This window comes from Pelophylax lessonae (assembly GCF_965119305.1).
Source record: "Pelophylax lessonae genome assembly, chromosome: 1".
NCBI classification, from domain to species: domain Eukaryota; kingdom Metazoa; phylum Chordata; class Amphibia; order Anura; family Ranidae; genus Pelophylax; species Pelophylax lessonae.
This window is the reverse complement of record NC_138768.1, coordinates 368865078-368883111: the sequence shown is the minus strand read 5'-3', so window position 1 is coordinate 368883111 and position 18034 is coordinate 368865078. Positions and strand designations below refer to the sequence as shown.

Below are 18034 nucleotides of genomic sequence, written 5' to 3'. Positions count from 1 at the left end.
CCAACATCTTTGATGTTGGATGGAAGGAAAAAATAATAAAGAAATCGAAAGGTGCCAGTCGGCAGAACAGCAGCTGAATCCAAACAAATGCAGCCACTCTTTTGGCATCTTGACAGCTGCAGATTTTTTAAATCTGTGCCATTTAGCGCAGATAGAGGAATCTAGCGATTTCTCTTGTTCAGTCTGCAGGGCTTTATCTTGGATAGAGGAATTGTGTGATTTTTCGCATTCAGCCTGTGGGGGTAAGAGAGAGAAATCTATAAAATGTATGTCAAATCAGTACACATATGGGTGATCAGAAGGTGGTGCAGTAAATCAGTTAAAGTGCTATGTGCAGGATCTGAAGTTTGGCTACCCAGTGAATGTATTCATACTTCCACAGATGAAACATAATAAAAATCATAATAAAATTATTTTAAACAATTTAAAAAAACAAAACAAAAAAGCATCCATGAAATGCAACTGATGCTCATTAAGGATAGTTTGATTGACAATGGAATATGAAAATGAACATATGGTGAAACCGCTTAATCCATCAAGGAACCATAGTTACTAATACAATGCAGCCTATGCTAACATCATTTGACTAAGTTGTGCAGAATGTAACGGAACAATTGAATTGCAATGCAAATTAAACCATATAAAGTTTTATGTTGTTGCATTACTCTTTACCCAGCCAGAATATCTTTTCAGATTTGAAATTGTGCAACCAGGGTCATTAGTTTTATTCCCAACCACGGCACTACATTTTTCCTGTGCCTGTGTGAGTTTCCTCTGGGTACTCCAAAGACATGCTGGTAGGTTAATTGGCTCCTGTCTAAATTGGCCCTAGTATGTGTGTGTATGAATGGGAGTTAGAGACTTTAGATTGTAAGCTCCTTGAGGGCAGGGACTGATGGTAATGCACAATATAGAATATGTAAAGCGCTGCGTAAATTGATGGCTCTATACAAGTACCTGTAATAAATAAAGTTGTTTAGCGTTAACATTAACTAGTCTTGAAGCCACCTTGTTGGCTTCACAACTACTTCTTTTCTCATACAACTCTATAAGCATGCAAAAGCAGCTTCACGTTGTTCAAATGCAGGCCAAATGCATCTGCAATGATCTCAGAAGCAGGTCAAACTGATGTCAATAGCAAGCAGAATTTGTCCTTCAGCGTTGGCCCCAATGGGCTAGGATTTATAAATTTCAGAACAGTACCATAAATCATCTAGACCCACAATCTCTAGGCCATTAAAACAATTCTGCTTGGAAAGTGCATGCTGTGCTTGGCATAATATTAGAAAGCTACTTGATCCCTTTATTAACAAAATAGTTACTTTTCACCTTCCATGTTTCCCCCCACTTTATAAATGTAATGAGAAATATGCATTTGCGCACAGTTAGTACATACCATCTTTCCATTCACTGTATGCTTTCACAGCAAACTTCTGTCCATCCAACGTGGAAAAAACTTTCATGGCCTCTGCCTTTCCTCCAGTGCTGTGATTCTCATAGTCTCTCGTACTTTCACTGCATGAAGTGTTACTGCCACCAATAACACTAACAAGAGCCCAAGCCTGCCTGCATTAGAATGCAAACAGATTTACACCAGTTAAAAAAATGTTGCAATAAGAACTGTACAATTCTAATTACAGGCCAGATCTCTGCACCAGTAAAAATTGTTCTGCATGGTGAAGTAAATCTTACGAAGAGTGCTAAAAACTGTACACCAGTCAAACGTAAATTTGGTGGATGAAGGATTTTAGGCACGTTTATAGGTAAGCTGAAGAGTACACAATCACTAAAGAATCACTGGTGTCAGTGGAGAAGAATGGAGACTACAGTGATATCTACATATCATACAGTTTTAATGTAAACAGTGCTAATGTAGCTATGGTGTTTCCTAAAAACAAAATAAATCTTAGTGCAAAATGTTTTGAGCATGCAAGCACTTGCATGGACAGTAAACCCTTTGTATCAATTTTTATCAGTCTCCTTCAGCCTGGTAGCTGGCAGATATTGATTTTAGGATTACATTTTTTTGATAAGACATGTAGATACTATGATTAACAATACCTATAATCCAATCCTCGTACAAGATTACTTCCAAGGAGACGCTGGATCATTGACCGTGTACCTTCATGTAAATTTTTTTCTACAGAGTCCCCAACAGCCATGGCAACAATACTTCCAGATGGCAATCCACTGAGCAATTCCTGTAGCCTAATGCTTTCATTTCGAGATTCGTAAGTGTCAAACCTGTCAGAAAAGAAAACGTGTGCCGTTTCTGGATCGATAGCTCTTACATTCAGCCCTCTAGAAAAAGTCTTTTCAAAACTGTAAGATCCAGCTGTCAGCCCAGATGAAGAAAGAGATTTGGTCAACAGAGTCCAAGATAATTTTTGGGATCCATGTAATTCCAGTGTCCCACCAGATGCCACACCAATGAACTTCCTACCAAATACCGGATCACTGTCTCCTTCGTCTGATTTACCATATAAAATAACATTTGCTCTTGATTTATAGCGGCATTTCTCTGCTCCAATATGGAGCGCTCCACCATCCTTTACCAGGATAAAACGAGTCCTCAGTGTAATGTTTTTGGAACCATTTGGACAGTCTTCAAATACAAGTTTCCCTAAAAAAATGAAAAAAGCATATAATTAGTATTGAATATGATTTCAGCCAATTCAAGTGAAGTAAAAAAAAAAAAAAATCATAACTTATACACAGCCCAGATTAAAATGTGTCCAAAATAGGAATGCTTTATTTCTTAAAAAAGAGGATGCAGACAGCAAATGATAACACAGTTACAGTTATCCCATTTTCTTCAGTAGGATGGAGTTGAAGATGTGAGAGGATTCTTAGTTGCATTGCAGCGAGTCTATGTGAAGCACTGGTAGTTTGACAGGGGAAACTACTACACTAAACTCGTATGCCTGCAAGCAAAGAAGTTGTATAGGAGAGGGGATAGGACAGCTGCATATAGATTAATTGATCTTTCCATATTCCTCCTGCTGCCGCTGAATGCCTGCAAGAGGGAGAAGAGAATCAGCCATTCAGCGGCTGCAGGAGGAATACGGAAAGATGAATTTCTCTATATGCAGCTGTGCCATCCCCGCTCCTATCCAGTCACACACACGAGGCTGCTCACCTTCTTCCCGCCGGCCGCCGCCCCCAAGAGCAGCGTGGATTGAAGGAGCTGCCACTGCAGCTGCCTTCACACTGAGATGCGGGCCAGCCAGACACCCCGCCAGTGCGTGGCACCCGGGGCGGGCCGCCCCCCCCCCCCCCCCCACACCCCCAGTTGGTACGCCACTGTCTATAACCAAGATTATTGAAATCCTTGCAATGTACATTAATCACCCAGAGGGGAATGCTTTTTTCTCAACAAAAGTGGAGTTACTCTAACTCAATGAAGTTAATTTACTAAAGGCAAATAGACTGTTCACTTTACAAGGAAATTTGCCCCAGAGTTTAGTAAAATGAGGTGAAACTTCACCACATTACCTAAACTCTACAGCAAACTCCCAATGCCAGTGAAAAAAGTATTAAAAAGAAAAAAAAATTTGGAAAAAGGGCAACAGCCACCCCTACTCATTTCCATATCCTTTGCAAATCCAGGCAGCCATGTGCAGAAAGCAGAATGTACATCAGGGGTATCCCTGATAGCTTTGTTGTCCACAGGCAGGGCCGCTGATAGAAATCATGGGGCCCCCTACAGCCTACCTGACGGGGACCCCTTTAGACCAACCCTCAACCCCCGCAGCCTGGCGCCTCCCCAGAACCCACCCTGAAACAATCGCATGTAAAAATCAGACAGGCTGGTTGTAACCGAGTCGATCACTTTAGTACAATCAGCCATTTTCCAGGCGGACCTGATCTGACCCCCCATTCACTACAAAAGAGCGATGGATCTAAACTGACTTTTTACACCCGCCTACCTCCAATCCGATCTGCTAAGCAAAACAGAAAGGGATCTGTTCCCCTCTGTTTAGTGGATCTGATTGGAGGGAAGTCAGATGTAAACAGACAGTTGATTTGTTTACACCAGATGCCCTTAGAGCAGAGTGGGCTGTGTCCTGGGCTGATGACCTGTTATCTGCCCACTCTGCTCAGCAGAGGGATCAGTGGACCGATCCCACACTGAACAAGCAGATTCCGCCCTAAGAAGCCTAAACAGCAACAAAGGCATTTTTAAATCATCATGATTATGATAACATACACAGGCAGGTGCTCTATCATGGCTGGCTCTGTCACAGTGTTTTACATGACTTGGCTGTTGGTGGCTTACATTAACTTATGAAAAATAAGTTAACAAAATCAGCACCCAACAGCCATGTCATGTAAAACACTGACAGAGCCAGCCATGGTAGAGCACCTGCACCTGCCTATGTGTTCTAGCTAGTGACATAGTAATGTACATTACAATCACTGCTTTATATAAAGATATCAATATATTACCCACCACCAGGCACCCCTGTGCTGCAGCAGCCACAATGAATTCTAGCTTCCCTCTCCTCCTGGACACTGTCAAATGACTGTTGCCGCCGCCCACTTCACAGCCTCTCACTCCTCATCTCTCTCAAGCCGACTACTGAGTGGGGAGATGAGCGGAGGGATATCACTCTGCCAGGGAAGGAAACAGACGGTAGCAGGCACCCGGACTTTAAGCAGCCGGACTATGCAGAGCAGGAGCGGAATGCACTGGGCATGCGCCCAAAAATAAAAAAAAAAGTTCCTCCACTCCCACCAACATACATAAACAGAGAGAGGCTCAGAGGATAGTAATAATACACCCCCATAAGCTAGTAGGAGCAGCTGAGCGGGGGTGTAATTTAGAAAGACTTTTTTTCTGCACTGATCGTCTGCAAAGCTGCCCGGGCCCCCCCCTGCTGAGCCGAGGACGCCGGGCCGGTACAACCGGGCTGGTTGTACTGGCCTATCAGCGGCCCTGTCCACAGGCATTTGCTCTCTGTACAGTGTAGACTGGCTAAATGCAAATAAAGATTTACAATGGATTATGTAGACCACTCTCCAAGCACAGAGAATAGAAAAGGCAGAGATAAGTTATATTTGCAAAGTTGCTTGCAATGCCTGGCTATAATGACATACCTAACGTAGTTTAAAAGTACAGTTATCTTTGTGCTCTTGCAGCTGCTAAATCTATTCCCAACATTTTCTCCTTTGCCTAATAACTTTAATATACAAAATATTCACTTGATTACCAAAATCCCATTTAAGATGCAAGTATATACCATAACCAGTGTACCTTTTTAGACATGTATGTTTATATTAAGGAAGGCACTGAACAAATATAGGCGAGGCATTGCTCAACATAAACATAATTAGCATAATAAAACTGAGGTTTTCCAGGAATAAACCACACATCAAAATGCTCAAAACAATGACCAAACCATAATCTTTCTTGCATGCTGAAGTTAAACCCCACTCATTTCTGTCTTGAAGGTTTCATTTACCAACAGTATTTAGCAGTGTGCGATTTCAGCCATGGAATGGCTGGTTGTTTTCCTGGTATCAGATTGCATAACAAGCATTAACAGGTGAGATTGTATGACCTAATCCTGCAATTTCACTTTGATAAACAGTATGGCAGGATATAAATATTTTAATTACTACTTATGTAATGCTTAAACAGCAATGGACAAAACACAAAGTCATTACAGGCAGATTAAAGTTTCATGCAATTAGAAGAAATCTGGATCAAGTCCTTTAGATGTGACTTGCTTACTACATTACCAGGACTTTACACACCTCCATCCTGAATGGTTATAGAATACACTGTGGCATCCGACTGCAAGCGAAAGAGGTCCCCTTTTTTTATGACTACCTTCTTTGTGGAGTCATGCCCAGGATTCCAGTTGCTAAGGAAATAGTTCTGATCTGGACAATTTTCTGTAACAAAAAAAACAAGGGCAAAAAGGAAAGTAATTAGTATGATTTTTACCCAATATTTAAATAATGGGATTTTTGTCTTACCGTAAAAATCCATTTCTCTGATGTTCATTGAGGGGCACAGCTCCTGATCTTCTTAACCATTGGGCTATACTGCCCCCTACAGGAGTAGGACACTAGGCAGAAAAAAGTCTGGCTATGCATATGAGCAGTCCCAGGGGGTATACACCCATTCTCAGCTATAGGCACTCAGTTTTGTTAGTCACCAACACCCAGGGTGGCAGGGAAATCTGCTCGACCCCCCGTTGCACACCAGGAAAAACCTGGTCAGCAGCAACTCCAACAAGCCCCCTTTAAGAGCATGTGGCAAAAGCTATTCATAACCTCACCCGGCAGGGGGGGGGGGGGGGCAAAAACCCACAGTGACCACCGGAAGTTTAGAGGGTTGGGGGGGGGAAGAATGGGAACCCGGGGGTCCCATCATCCTAGGGAGGGGCCCATGTCCACCCCAAACCCCCCCCCCCAGAAGCAGAGGGGGGGGTGGACAGCTATTTACTATACCAGAAACATCGCTCTATCAAAATGTGGGTGGCTGTGGGGGAGGAGGAACACCGACTCAGGCCGAGACCAGGTCGTATGCGGCCTCGCATGATGTTCAACTCGCAGGCCAGCCCCCGTCCAGTGGGGCTACGTAGAGGCCGACCTAGAGCGGAGCTGAGGCCTGCGCGCGCTCGCTGGCCAGACTGTGGGGACCCTCTGGATCTAGATTATCCAGTCCGTCTCCAAGTCCGGCAATTGATTGTAGATCTCACAGGAACAAAACAACAAGGATAAAAAAAAAAAAAATCGCCAGGACCATAGATCCCAGAAAGGAACTAGGTCCTTACTCCTGACTAGGCAGAAAAAGTACCTATAGCAGAGAGTGGCAGTATACCCTGGGACTGCCCATAGCTTTTTTCCTGCCTTGTGTCCTACTCCTGTAGGGGGCAGTATAACCCAATGGTTAAGAAGAATCAGGAGCTGTGTCCATGAATGAATGAATGAATGAATGAATGAATGAAGAAAACTTTTTTCGTTTTGTACTTTTTGTATTCGATAGAGTTTTGAACACCTGTTTGAAATATTTCCCCTTCAGCCTCTTTCACATGGGTGGTCCGGTCTGGTTCGCCTATTTGTTTTTCAGGTGGACCCGACCAGACCCTTCATTCTCCTCTATGGCCAGAGGGATGTAAATGGACTTGTGTCTGTTCCCCTCCATCTGGCCAGATCAGATCAGATGGCAGTCAGGTGTAAACAGAAAGCCAGTTAGTTTACATCCGCCTGCCCATAGAGGACAGCGGGCTGTATCTGTGTCCGCTCTGCATAAGCGGAGTGGACAAAGACATGTCATCCGCCTGCTTAGCGTGGGGGGTGGGAATCAGCGGACAGATCCCCTGCTGAGCAATCGAATCGGATGTGGAGTCCACCTCATGTGAAAGGGGCCTTACTCATTCAATCCTAAGGACACCTTCCTCACCAGACAGGAAGTGAAGGATTTCTTCAACCGTAATACATTAAAGTAACAATGTTTTTTTTTTTTTTTTTTTTTTAAATAACAAACATGGTTATATTTACCTGCTCCGTGTAATGGTCCTGCACAGAGCATCACGAAGCTCCTCTTCTCGGGTCCCCCACCGGTTCTCCTGGCACTTCCCTCCTGCCTAGTGCCCCCATAGCAAGCAGCTTGCTATGGGGGCACCTGAGCCACTGCTCCGTGTGTTCATTCACATACCTGATAAAGGGGTCTTGCAAGGCTCCGAAATGTTGCCATTTGCTTTAATGATGTGATTGCTGAATAAAGCTTTGGACCTATTTTTTGGAGACCCATGGTGTGCTGGTGACATTCCTCATCCTGATCATTCACACACACACACACACACACAAACACACAAACAGCAAAAAAGCCCAGCTCAGTCCTGCCAACGCTCTCTCCTCTCTGGCTGTGATAGACAGTAGCAGGAGCCAATGGCTACTGATGCTGTCTCAGCCAATGCTCTCATGCACATCGCTGGATCAAGATGAGGCTCAGGTAAGTTTTAGGAGGGACTGGTGCTCTGCTGCAGACCCGTTTTTTTTTTTTTTTTATAATATGCATGAAGGTGCAAAACCTTGAGCCTTTACAACCACTTTAAATAAATATTTTTTTTATTCAAGTGGGAGGGTGGGGTCTCCATTTGCGATTTCTTTAAACTTCTTGTCTGGTAAAACGTTTTCCTCAGAACATAAGGTAGAAGGCAAATCTAACAGATCTCCAGATAGCAGTAAAGCAGCCAGTTAGCTACTAGGCTCAAGCAATGTAATAAACTTGACTCACCATAACCAGATTAGGATCTCTTCCTTCTTAACGGAGTCATCTTATGACAAATGTAGAAGCTCTGAGGTTTTACCAAAGAAAAGTAAACATCACAGCTCTTTGCTAAGAATAGCAAATTTGATTTATATTTACTTGTAATATGCAAGCACACATACAGTAAGTCAAAGCAAACTAAGACTAGAGAATAACTTAACATACATACGGTAGTTTTTTTTTTTTTTTAGGAAAGGCAAATCTACTGTGCACTAAGAAGTACAGTCACTGTAGATCATCTGAGGGGAACATGCAAGGAAAAAAAAAAAAAAAAAAAAAGCATTTTTGCTTGCACATGATTGGATGATCGAAATCAGCAGAGCTTCCCCTCATTTCAGATCTTCCCCTCAGATCTACAGCGACTGTGCTTCCAAGTGCACTTGTAGTGCACAGTGATTTGCCTTTAGTGAATAAACCCCTTAGTTAGAAATATTTGTAAGGTTTAGTTCAAAGAAATGTACTAAAAAAGAAAGGCCATGCAGACATAACATCTAACTAGAGTGCCTCCAATGCGATTTAAAAACAAAATGAACTATATAGAAAGGATTTGGAAATAGTTAGAACATGCTGAATATGTACCAGCACTGTGGTAGTAGTATCAGTGAGGGGTCCTGTCTAATGGGTTTTTCTAAAGTGGCAGCTCCACAAACATAATAACTCAGTTATAGAGCCCTGGGTTTGGTGGGTGCCCAGGCATTATTATGGAGGGTCTAAGTTAACCTAGAGATTTTATGTATTTACTTCTATATCGTCGTCCATTTATGTAGTGCTTACACATCTATATATGTTGTACATTCATATCAGTCCTTGTCCTCAAGGAGCTTACAATCTAAGGTCCCCAACTCACATTCATACATTACACATACTAGGGCCAATTTAGACAGGAGCCAAATAACCAACCAACCAGCATGTATTTGAAGTGTGAGCAGAACCTGGAGTACCTGGAAGAAACAGGCATAGGTAGAACATGTAAACTCCAGGCAGGTAATGTCATGGTTGGGGTTTGAACCAATTACTCTAGTGCTGCTAGGTTAAAGTTCTAACCACTTAGCCACTGTGCTGCCCTAGAGAGGACTGTCATTTTGAATGTGTCAGTTAGTGTTTCTTTTTGGGTCCACAGCAGCAGCACCATTGGAGGACAGCACAGAGCCTATAAACTACTGAATTTTTCACAACTGTGCCAATCTCATACTGCCAGGCGAACCACACAGGCCTGCTTTATCACAGTTAACCCTTATATTGTGTAAACCTAGATTTCCAACATTATATACTATACGTAAAATAATTCACAACAATGACCCTGACTTGAAAACTATATAGATGGAAACTTACCATCAGGGGCATACTTTGAGGATATTCCTAGAACAATTGCGAGGATAATAAAAAATGACAGGCTGGAAATAGCAAAGCATATTAAAGTGTTTTTATGTCTTCTCCTGCGAATGACCTGTGCGTGATTGTTTTGTTCGTCTCTAGAAAACCCAAATGTTGCATGTGCTTCTTGCCCCGTAGAATTAAATTTGGCTGATGCTTGAGTCTTTGGAAGAGGTGGTGGGCGTAATGGAACAATTCTGCCAGGCACGTAACCTGGAGAGCGCAGGTTGTTGCCATTCTGTGGCTGAAGGAACAGCCGGGAGCCCCCTCTGTAGTCACCTGAATGCATGGTTATGTGATGTCAAATCTGCCGAAACAAGAAAGTATTAAAAAAAAATTATTAAAGGAAACTAGAAAAAAAAAAAAGTGAAAAAACTAAAAAGCACATATCTGGAAAAGCTATAAGCACAAGTTATAACACAGCTTTGTAAACAGTGTGCATTACCCATTTTGCCACTTTAAATTTTAGAAGTATCCGAAATGCCTCAATGAAAATCCTGAAAGAGTTATAGAGGTCTCCTTTCAGGTGTCAACAATTTTGAATGCCATCATAAAACCCAGCCAACTTTTCTTCTGGTACCTACATAGCTAGCAAGTACATTCTCCATGTGGCACCCAAAGGAGCAAGTGCAAAGCTAATGAAGATACTGGGATCTGATCAATACAGCCAGATTAGACCCTCAAAATCCTTCTCCATTAATTTATGCATCCATTCTTCAATGTACGTTGGGCCGTTTTCCTCATTACCTCATGAGCACTTGATTATACTTAATCATCTGCTAAAAAGGGAATATCAAGCAAAAAATTTTAACCCACTGCTCATTAGCAATGCCAATTCCAGTCTCTGGAGAAGACTCATACACCATACAAGGACCAATAAACTCATGATCTACTGTAGCACTTACATCTGCAATAAAGAACTCAAATTCTGTCAGAATCTGATAAATCAGCTGAAATGTGATCCAGGGGTGGCCTTGTTGGGCACCGCCCAGCTCAACCCAAAGTCAGCTTTTTACATCGAATTTTGTCAAAGGAGCTAGGTGGAAAAATGTCTGCCAAACAGGGACTGCCTCCAACCAGATACAGTGAATGTTCAGGTAATGATTGCCGCTGTCACACTACGATAGGCGAGACAAAAGACTCCTTCATCCCATGCGGTTTAGTGTGGATGGAGGAATCAATTGGATTTCGCACATTCAGACCATGTATTCGCATATTGCTAGACCAAGATCATTACAAATTGCTTTCATTTACTGACCTGACCCTCTGAGATGAACAGTTCCCTTCTGTACACCTGGCAGTCCCAGATGTTAGGCTAAGTAATTTGACAAACAAGAAAAAGTAGCAGACAAGAGGCACGCTTTGGCAAGGTCTGCTGCTTTGAATGGAAGCCTTGAACAAACATGACATTCCATTTGTTACAATGAATGCTGATTACAAGGAACCCATGACTGCAAGTTTGCCAGGTATTGAGAGCTCAAAAGCAGAGACAGTTGTTCTAACAAGCAGAGCAGGGGGGGGGGGGGCAGAATATAGCAGTTATTTAAAGTGAATGTTAACTTCAAGATGCAACACATCAATTCTTTTACCCGGCTGTCAATTTTCTGGAAAATGATTACATTTTAAAAAGGTAACCCATTATTAGAGAAACAAGGACTACCAGTGCTGCCAAATTCTTTCAAAGTACCAGCTTCCTGGCTTTCTTGATGACTACCCTCTGATCAAGGGAGTATGCAAACCAGGGTTTCTGACTTTTCTTGGACTTTCCTGAATGGTATAGTAGTTCCAATTCAGTGACAAAGTATTTGGACTTTTAGATCTGAACAACATACAGGTGTTTGGAATTTTCAGAAAGAGGTCAGCAATGGAACCCCTCCATTTTTAAAAAAAAAGTTTTACTCAAAATCTTAAACCCTAACGGAATTCCATTTTCTTTGCCAGAACAATGGGAGTTATTTACTAAAAAAATTGGTGCAGCTCTGCATAAAAACAATCAGGTTTTATTGTCAAAGCTTAATTGAACAAGCTGAAGTTAGAAGTCAATTGGCTACCATGCACAGCCATCAGATTCTGTGCTTCTGTTTTAGTAAATCTCCCTCAATGGGTATGAAACTACCATTAGTTTCTGCTATAATATACATCCTATTGTTGCATCTCACTGCTATAGATCACTTTGCAGCCACTTCCTGTCTACATGTACTCCATCAAAGGCTGCATGGTATTTCTCAGGGTGGGTTTCTGACAGTGACAACAGTTGACAACCCATGTGTACTGTCCATCTCCATCAAAAGCCTGCCTGACAGGATGGCAACACAGAAGCACAATTTGGAGACAAGGACCAAGTACTGTCCCCATCTACAGGAAGTGTCTGAACAAGGACTTCACATAGGAGTAGGATGTGATATTTTAATGAAAGAACTATATGATATGAGGAGAGATATTATATGTTTAAAAAATGTGTCTGTCATGTCCAATATTTATTCAAAGAGCAAAAGTTCTGGTCAAAACTGCACAGTAAACCCCTCATGGACTTTTAAAGACAGACCAAAATCATAAAAAAAAAAAAAAAAGGTACTTATTATATTTAAACGTGTTTTAAAAAGAACATATAAACATTACAATATAAAAAATAGATACAGATAAAAAATCTTCGTACCCATTACAGCACAGGGATATGGCAAACACAAGGCCACAAGGCCATCCTTATTGAACCATCAAAATAGCTGCCATGAACTCATGGACACCTAAGTGGACTAGGTGTCCACGCAAGAGTTCATGGCAGCTAGCCCGATGGTCCAATACAGGTGGCCTTGAGTTTGCCATATCCCTATGCTGTAATTATTTTGTATATTTTTGTAATGTTTATATGTTCTTTTTAAAAAAATTTAAATATAATAAAAATATGTTTATGGTTTTGGTCTTTAAAAGTCCAGGAGGGGTTTACTGTGCAGTTTTGAACAGAACTTTTGCTCTTTTATTTTAATGAAAAAGTTTGTTTTTAAAAGCAGGGAAGAAAAAAAAAAAAAAAGCTTTCAAAACAACATTATCATGGTAAAGCTTGCATACATTTTTAGAAACTGGGGTTACAGATGGTAGTTTTTTTGGTCATACTATAGATCTCAAAGGAGTGCAGTTCGTTTTGCACTCCTGTGACCCTCTGTTCGTTGACATCACTCAGGTGGTCCAGGCCCAGGAAAGATCCCGTCCATATGGTTGGTATCCACCTAGAAGCCTGGACCAGCAGCTGAGTCAGCCTCTCAGAGATCCACCAAGAGCCTGAGCCAGCCTCTCCCGCTCCCTTCACAGCCCAGCGCTCCAGAAGGGTAGAGCAGAGAGCCAGAGACTGACAGCCACGGCTCTCTGCTCAGAGCGGAGGGGAGAACTGAGCGACCGCTGTGTTTGATCACTCAGTTTTCACTACAGAGGCGGCGGGGGACAGATGCAGCATGGACCTAGGGGAGTGTGTGTATGTGTGTGTGTGTATATATATATATATATATATATATATATATATATATATATATATATATATATATATATATTATTTATATTTATTTTTTAAATGGGAAAACCAATACAGTAAAACCTTGTATATCAATTTTGACTTGATATACAAGCGATGTCTTGATATACAAGTAGCGTCATGGATAGAAAAGAAGAGAGGAGCCTCTAAAGTGTAGCAATATGGTTACATTTAATGAAGGTTCAATATTTAGCAACTCACATGGTTGATGATTAAAACAGGCACATCTAAGAATGCAGGCATCCGGGGTAAAGCTGTCCACATAGACCATCCTCCGCACCACCAACGTCATCCCTTCCCCGCTACACTCCACGAGTGATTCAAAGCCTCACTTTCAGATCACTCTACTGCAGGCTATTCTTCCCGGTCATGATTGCAGACTGACAGTGGTGAGAGCCGGTGGTTCAGAAGATGGTCTATGTGGACAGCTTTACCCCGGATGCCTGCATACTTAGATGTGCCTATTTTAATCATCAACCATGTGAGTTGCTAAATGTTGAACCTTCATTAAATGTAACCATATTGCTACACTTAGAGGCTCCTCTCATCTCTCTTATATTCTGTAGCTCTGCTAGATTTTGCTTCTAATCCCCTTGGGAAGGCTGCATATTGTGGATGGACATTTTATGGTTACACAACCTATCACATTGCTATAATCTTTGTATATAGACTATAAACTGAAGGACTTGTGGAACGAATCATCTGAGTTTCCATTATTTCTTAAGGGGAAATTTGCTTTGATATAAGAGTGCTTTGGATTACAAGCATGTTTCCAGAACTAATTATGCTTGCAATCCAAGGTTTTACTGTACTTCTCTTTTAAAGTCAATAAGGGGCACAGCTGTTGCACCAGAATCTTCTTTTTCCACAACAATCTAGATATTGAGAAAGCCAACTCCACTAAAACGGCTGAATGTCTAACTTTGCTTGGTGATTATTGAGAAAGTTGTAGGGCTCAAATATTGTCCATAATATAAGAAATAATGCTTAGAAATAAAAGATAATAGACAGCATCACTTAAAAAAAAGGTTACTAGCAAAATATCAATTCTGTAATAAATAACAGAAGTCTGCAAAAGTATTTTCCAACCATGAACATAGAAGGGTCCTACTTTGCTTTCCTGCAAAGTTAAAAATGTATTTTTTGCAAATGTAGTGAGAACTTTATTAAACTGAGATCCTTGGGTTTATGAGCCCCTTGGACAGCCTGTTAGACATTATTGTGCAAAGCCATGAGATCACGGTTTCGATCTCCATCTCCAATACTAGAACATTGATACCGATGATACCAGGTCTTTCCAGCTGCAGCACAGTGATGTCTTAAACACACACTCTGAACATCTGGGTATGGGGATGCCCCAGGCACACTACCACTCGAGCTGCTAATAAATAAAACCAGATGGAAAACCTCAGAGAAAAGAAGGAGTGGTACATTTTTGTTAACACGGCTATAAACATATCAGTTAACAAGAACCATACTTACACTCTACCATATATTTCCATTTTTTTTAATCCACTCTAGAAATATATATATTAAAACACATTCACCACTGCAATATAAAATAAACATCATTGTCATGTTACAAGGAATGAAAGCGGACTGTATCTTCTTCCCTGCAGTAGGAAATCAAACATTCCCATTTATCAATTATGAAGAAAAACAACTGGAAAGAGTTTATCTTCTGTGTTTCCCTACAGAGGAAATGCTGAAAAGGAAGAAGGCCTAGATGACCATGAGATAAATGTACATTGAAATGACAGAAATGGGAGAAATCAATCATTTGCAATCTGACATGACCAGTGTGAACTTGCATGTTTGGAGAAATATATTTTTGTTTTTGCTGCAGTTGGGCTTTAAGAGCCACTGAGTAAAGAAATCTTACAGGACTCGATGGCTGTCTCATACTAAACCTGGTCTGCACAGCTGCCTTGGTTAAAGACCATTTTTGGGGAAAATAAAAATCCTCCCTTGTAGTGAAGCTGTCCTCGTTCTGCAAAGGTGAAATGCTTGTTCAGGTCTAGATGGCCAGGAAAAGCATTTTACTTACTGGACCCCCCCCCCCCCCCCCCCACTCAGCGGCCCCAGGGACATGTAAACCCCAGCAACAATCTTCTCTTATATGCTACCTTTCAAATATACCATTTAAAATGGTTGGTTAGATCTATTCGATAAGTGCACAACCTTACCTGTTGACCCTACCAGAAATCCTGTTTTGTGCAGTGCACTCTACAGCATTATCTCAATTAGTCCTGCTTAGTTCATCCATGAACTACAGAACACCTGCCCCTTATATACATGTAGCACAACCCCCATGGGAGCTGCTGGGTAATTGCACTTCCTCCGCACTCCCTAGACCCTGAGGTAACTCCGACCCGCTAGGCACTACAGGTTCAGACATATTGAGATAATGAAATTCGTATCAGTATAATAGTTTACTGAATTCAAGAGAAAAAGGTAACAAGTATAAGGTTCAACACAACTGGATTGGTAATAAAAGGTTATGACAGGATTTTGTGCCCCAAAAATGAATATGGGGGCCTCAAGACTCAAAATCCCAAAACAACAATATAACAGGTTATGGAGTATTTATATATATATATTTATATATGTATATACCAACTATTAAAGGAGTAGTGAAAGTGACTGTCAGACAATCCTATCTGATCTGACTACAAAACTTGGACTACTGGTGTAACTCAGCAATTTCAGTTTATCCAATTAGATGTACTCTTAACATTCAGATCTAAAACAATGATAATCACACTCTAACGCCTGTAGGGGGCCCCCTTTAAGGATGAATCACTGGAGTCACTGTCCTAGCAAGGCTTTGCAATTCTTCGCTGGCAGTTGGAGCTCTGGTCACTTAAGTGACATTTGCATTCCACAGTAAAAGGGGGTATGAGTATATCCAGGGTCTGCTTTAAGTATTAACAGTGTGTGCAACTTTACATATACTTGCGGTTCTCCACATCACCATGCACTCCAGTATCTGGGCCGTGTTCACTGGCAACCGTCACAGCCTCTCAGGGTCTCCTTCCTTCCTTGCTGCGTCACAGACTCTCTCTCTCTGCACTGGCGGCAGGCCTCTCTCACCCAACTCCGCACTGCTTCCAATCTGCTGGAATTCTTAAAGGAATAATACTCGAGGCTTATATTGTACCGCCGCACTACCGGTACTTCTCCACCTGGCTACATACAGTAATATGCTGATAAAGCAAGGAGGAGGCGCTCTGCGATTATAAAACACCTCTGTTCCTATGGTGACCACACTGCTACCCCATAGATAAGGTGGACTGGATGTTTTCACCCTAGGGCAAAAAGTATGTATTTCTCAGGACCACCATATAAAAATAAAAAGCCCAAAAGAAGGACAAAAGGACCCGAGGACAGGTAAGCTGCAAAATATTATACTTTGTTCTTGGGTTAAGATATACTGTGGTTTTAAAGCCTGAAGGTTTTTGTTTACCTTCATACATCATTCTATGCATTAGGGTATAAACCTTCAGTATGCAGCCCCCTAAAAAAAAAAAAAAAAAAAAAAAAAAACACTTACCTGACCCCCATCGTGTGCATGAGAGCACCTGCTCTCCTGGGCCATTGGCTCCCACTGCTGTCAATCACAGCCAGTGAGAAGGCAGCAGGTGTGGGGCTGAGCCTGGTCTTGTGTGTCTAATGAACACACAGGGGGGGGGGGGTTGGGAGCAAGCATGCACGAGTGCCCCCATAGCAAGCGGCTTGCTATGGGGGCACTTGGAGAAGAGGTGGAGCCAGCCATCAGGGGACCTGAGAGGAGACGGATCAGGACTGCTCTGTGCAAAACCATTACACAGAGCAGGCAAGTATAAAAAATAAAAAAAAGATTACCTTTAATATCAATTTAAATGAAGTCTACCTTCAAATGGTCTGCATCAGGTTTACAACAGCCATTTACTTTAATTCTGGAGTCCCATTTATTTTCACAACTAGCCTAATTTAAAAAATTAATTTAAATTATTAGAACACTAATATAAAAATTTGTGTTATACTGTCAAAAGTGCTTTGAGAAGTAAAAAATTGTTTTAACATACACATAATCTGTATATTAAAAATGTAGATTAAAGCCTAAAGCTGGATACACACTATCCAACTTTTGTGGTTAGATTTCCTTCAGATTTACCTTTTCTATGTAGTACAAGGGCCTACCAGATTGCATACAAATTGAAAGTGTTTAGGTTTGACCTCATATTATATGGTTTTGGTAAGTCTAAAGGAAAAAGTCTTCAGAAATTCTTAGTGTGTATGGCCCATTACTGACCCAGGAAAGCTAGATATAATATATATATTTTCCAAGTTTCTCCTGTTTCTTATTTATGCTTACCCAGCACATCTTGGTTTCCTTGTGTTGTGTATTGTACTGCACTGTGGTGCAAAAATGCTCAGCGTTTCACAAGATCTGTATTTTTAACAACTCTAGATTCTAAAACATCCTGGCTCTGTACTTGGCGATTTGTTGAGTGCACATCCTGTATGACACACAACACATATTTAAGCAGAAGTATCTTTCTAAAAAAAAGGAATTAATGTACACTTCACTTCTGGTTTATCAATGCCATCAGTGGCATAAATTCAAAATGAAAAATGACACAAATGTCAACATCATATATGTTATTCCAGGTTCTACAGTTTTAAGAATTTTCCATATGCTTTACAGGAGTGGGGGGGGGGGGGTGTCCATTAAATGCTGATGTTGTGACCAGCTGTTAAAAGAAAACTGACACTTATTTTGACCTTGTAGGATTCCAGTTGTTACTTTGGCTTCTGTCTACAGCCTTTAAAGATTTCAACAAGATCTGTAGCTCCTGTGTTGGCCT

At 41.4% G+C, this 18034-nt stretch overlaps 1 protein-coding gene across 1 annotated transcript in view; it reads right to left on the bottom strand.

Moving 5' to 3' along the window:
* Window positions 1-18034, bottom strand: part of CEMIP2 (cell migration inducing hyaluronidase 2) — a 179424-nt gene that overhangs the window by 106045 nt on the left and 55345 nt on the right. Inside the window, exons 2-5 of the mRNA XM_082265489.1 lie at window positions 9620-9968; window positions 5761-5901; window positions 2062-2623; window positions 1397-1566 (exon numbers count right to left, since the gene is read on the bottom strand). Coding sequence (XP_082121615.1) covers window positions 1397-1566; window positions 2062-2623; window positions 5761-5901; window positions 9620-9950 — 1204 coding nt within the window. The 5' untranslated portion in view covers window positions 9951-9968. The remainder of the gene's footprint in view (window positions 1-1396; window positions 1567-2061; window positions 2624-5760; window positions 5902-9619; window positions 9969-18034) is intronic.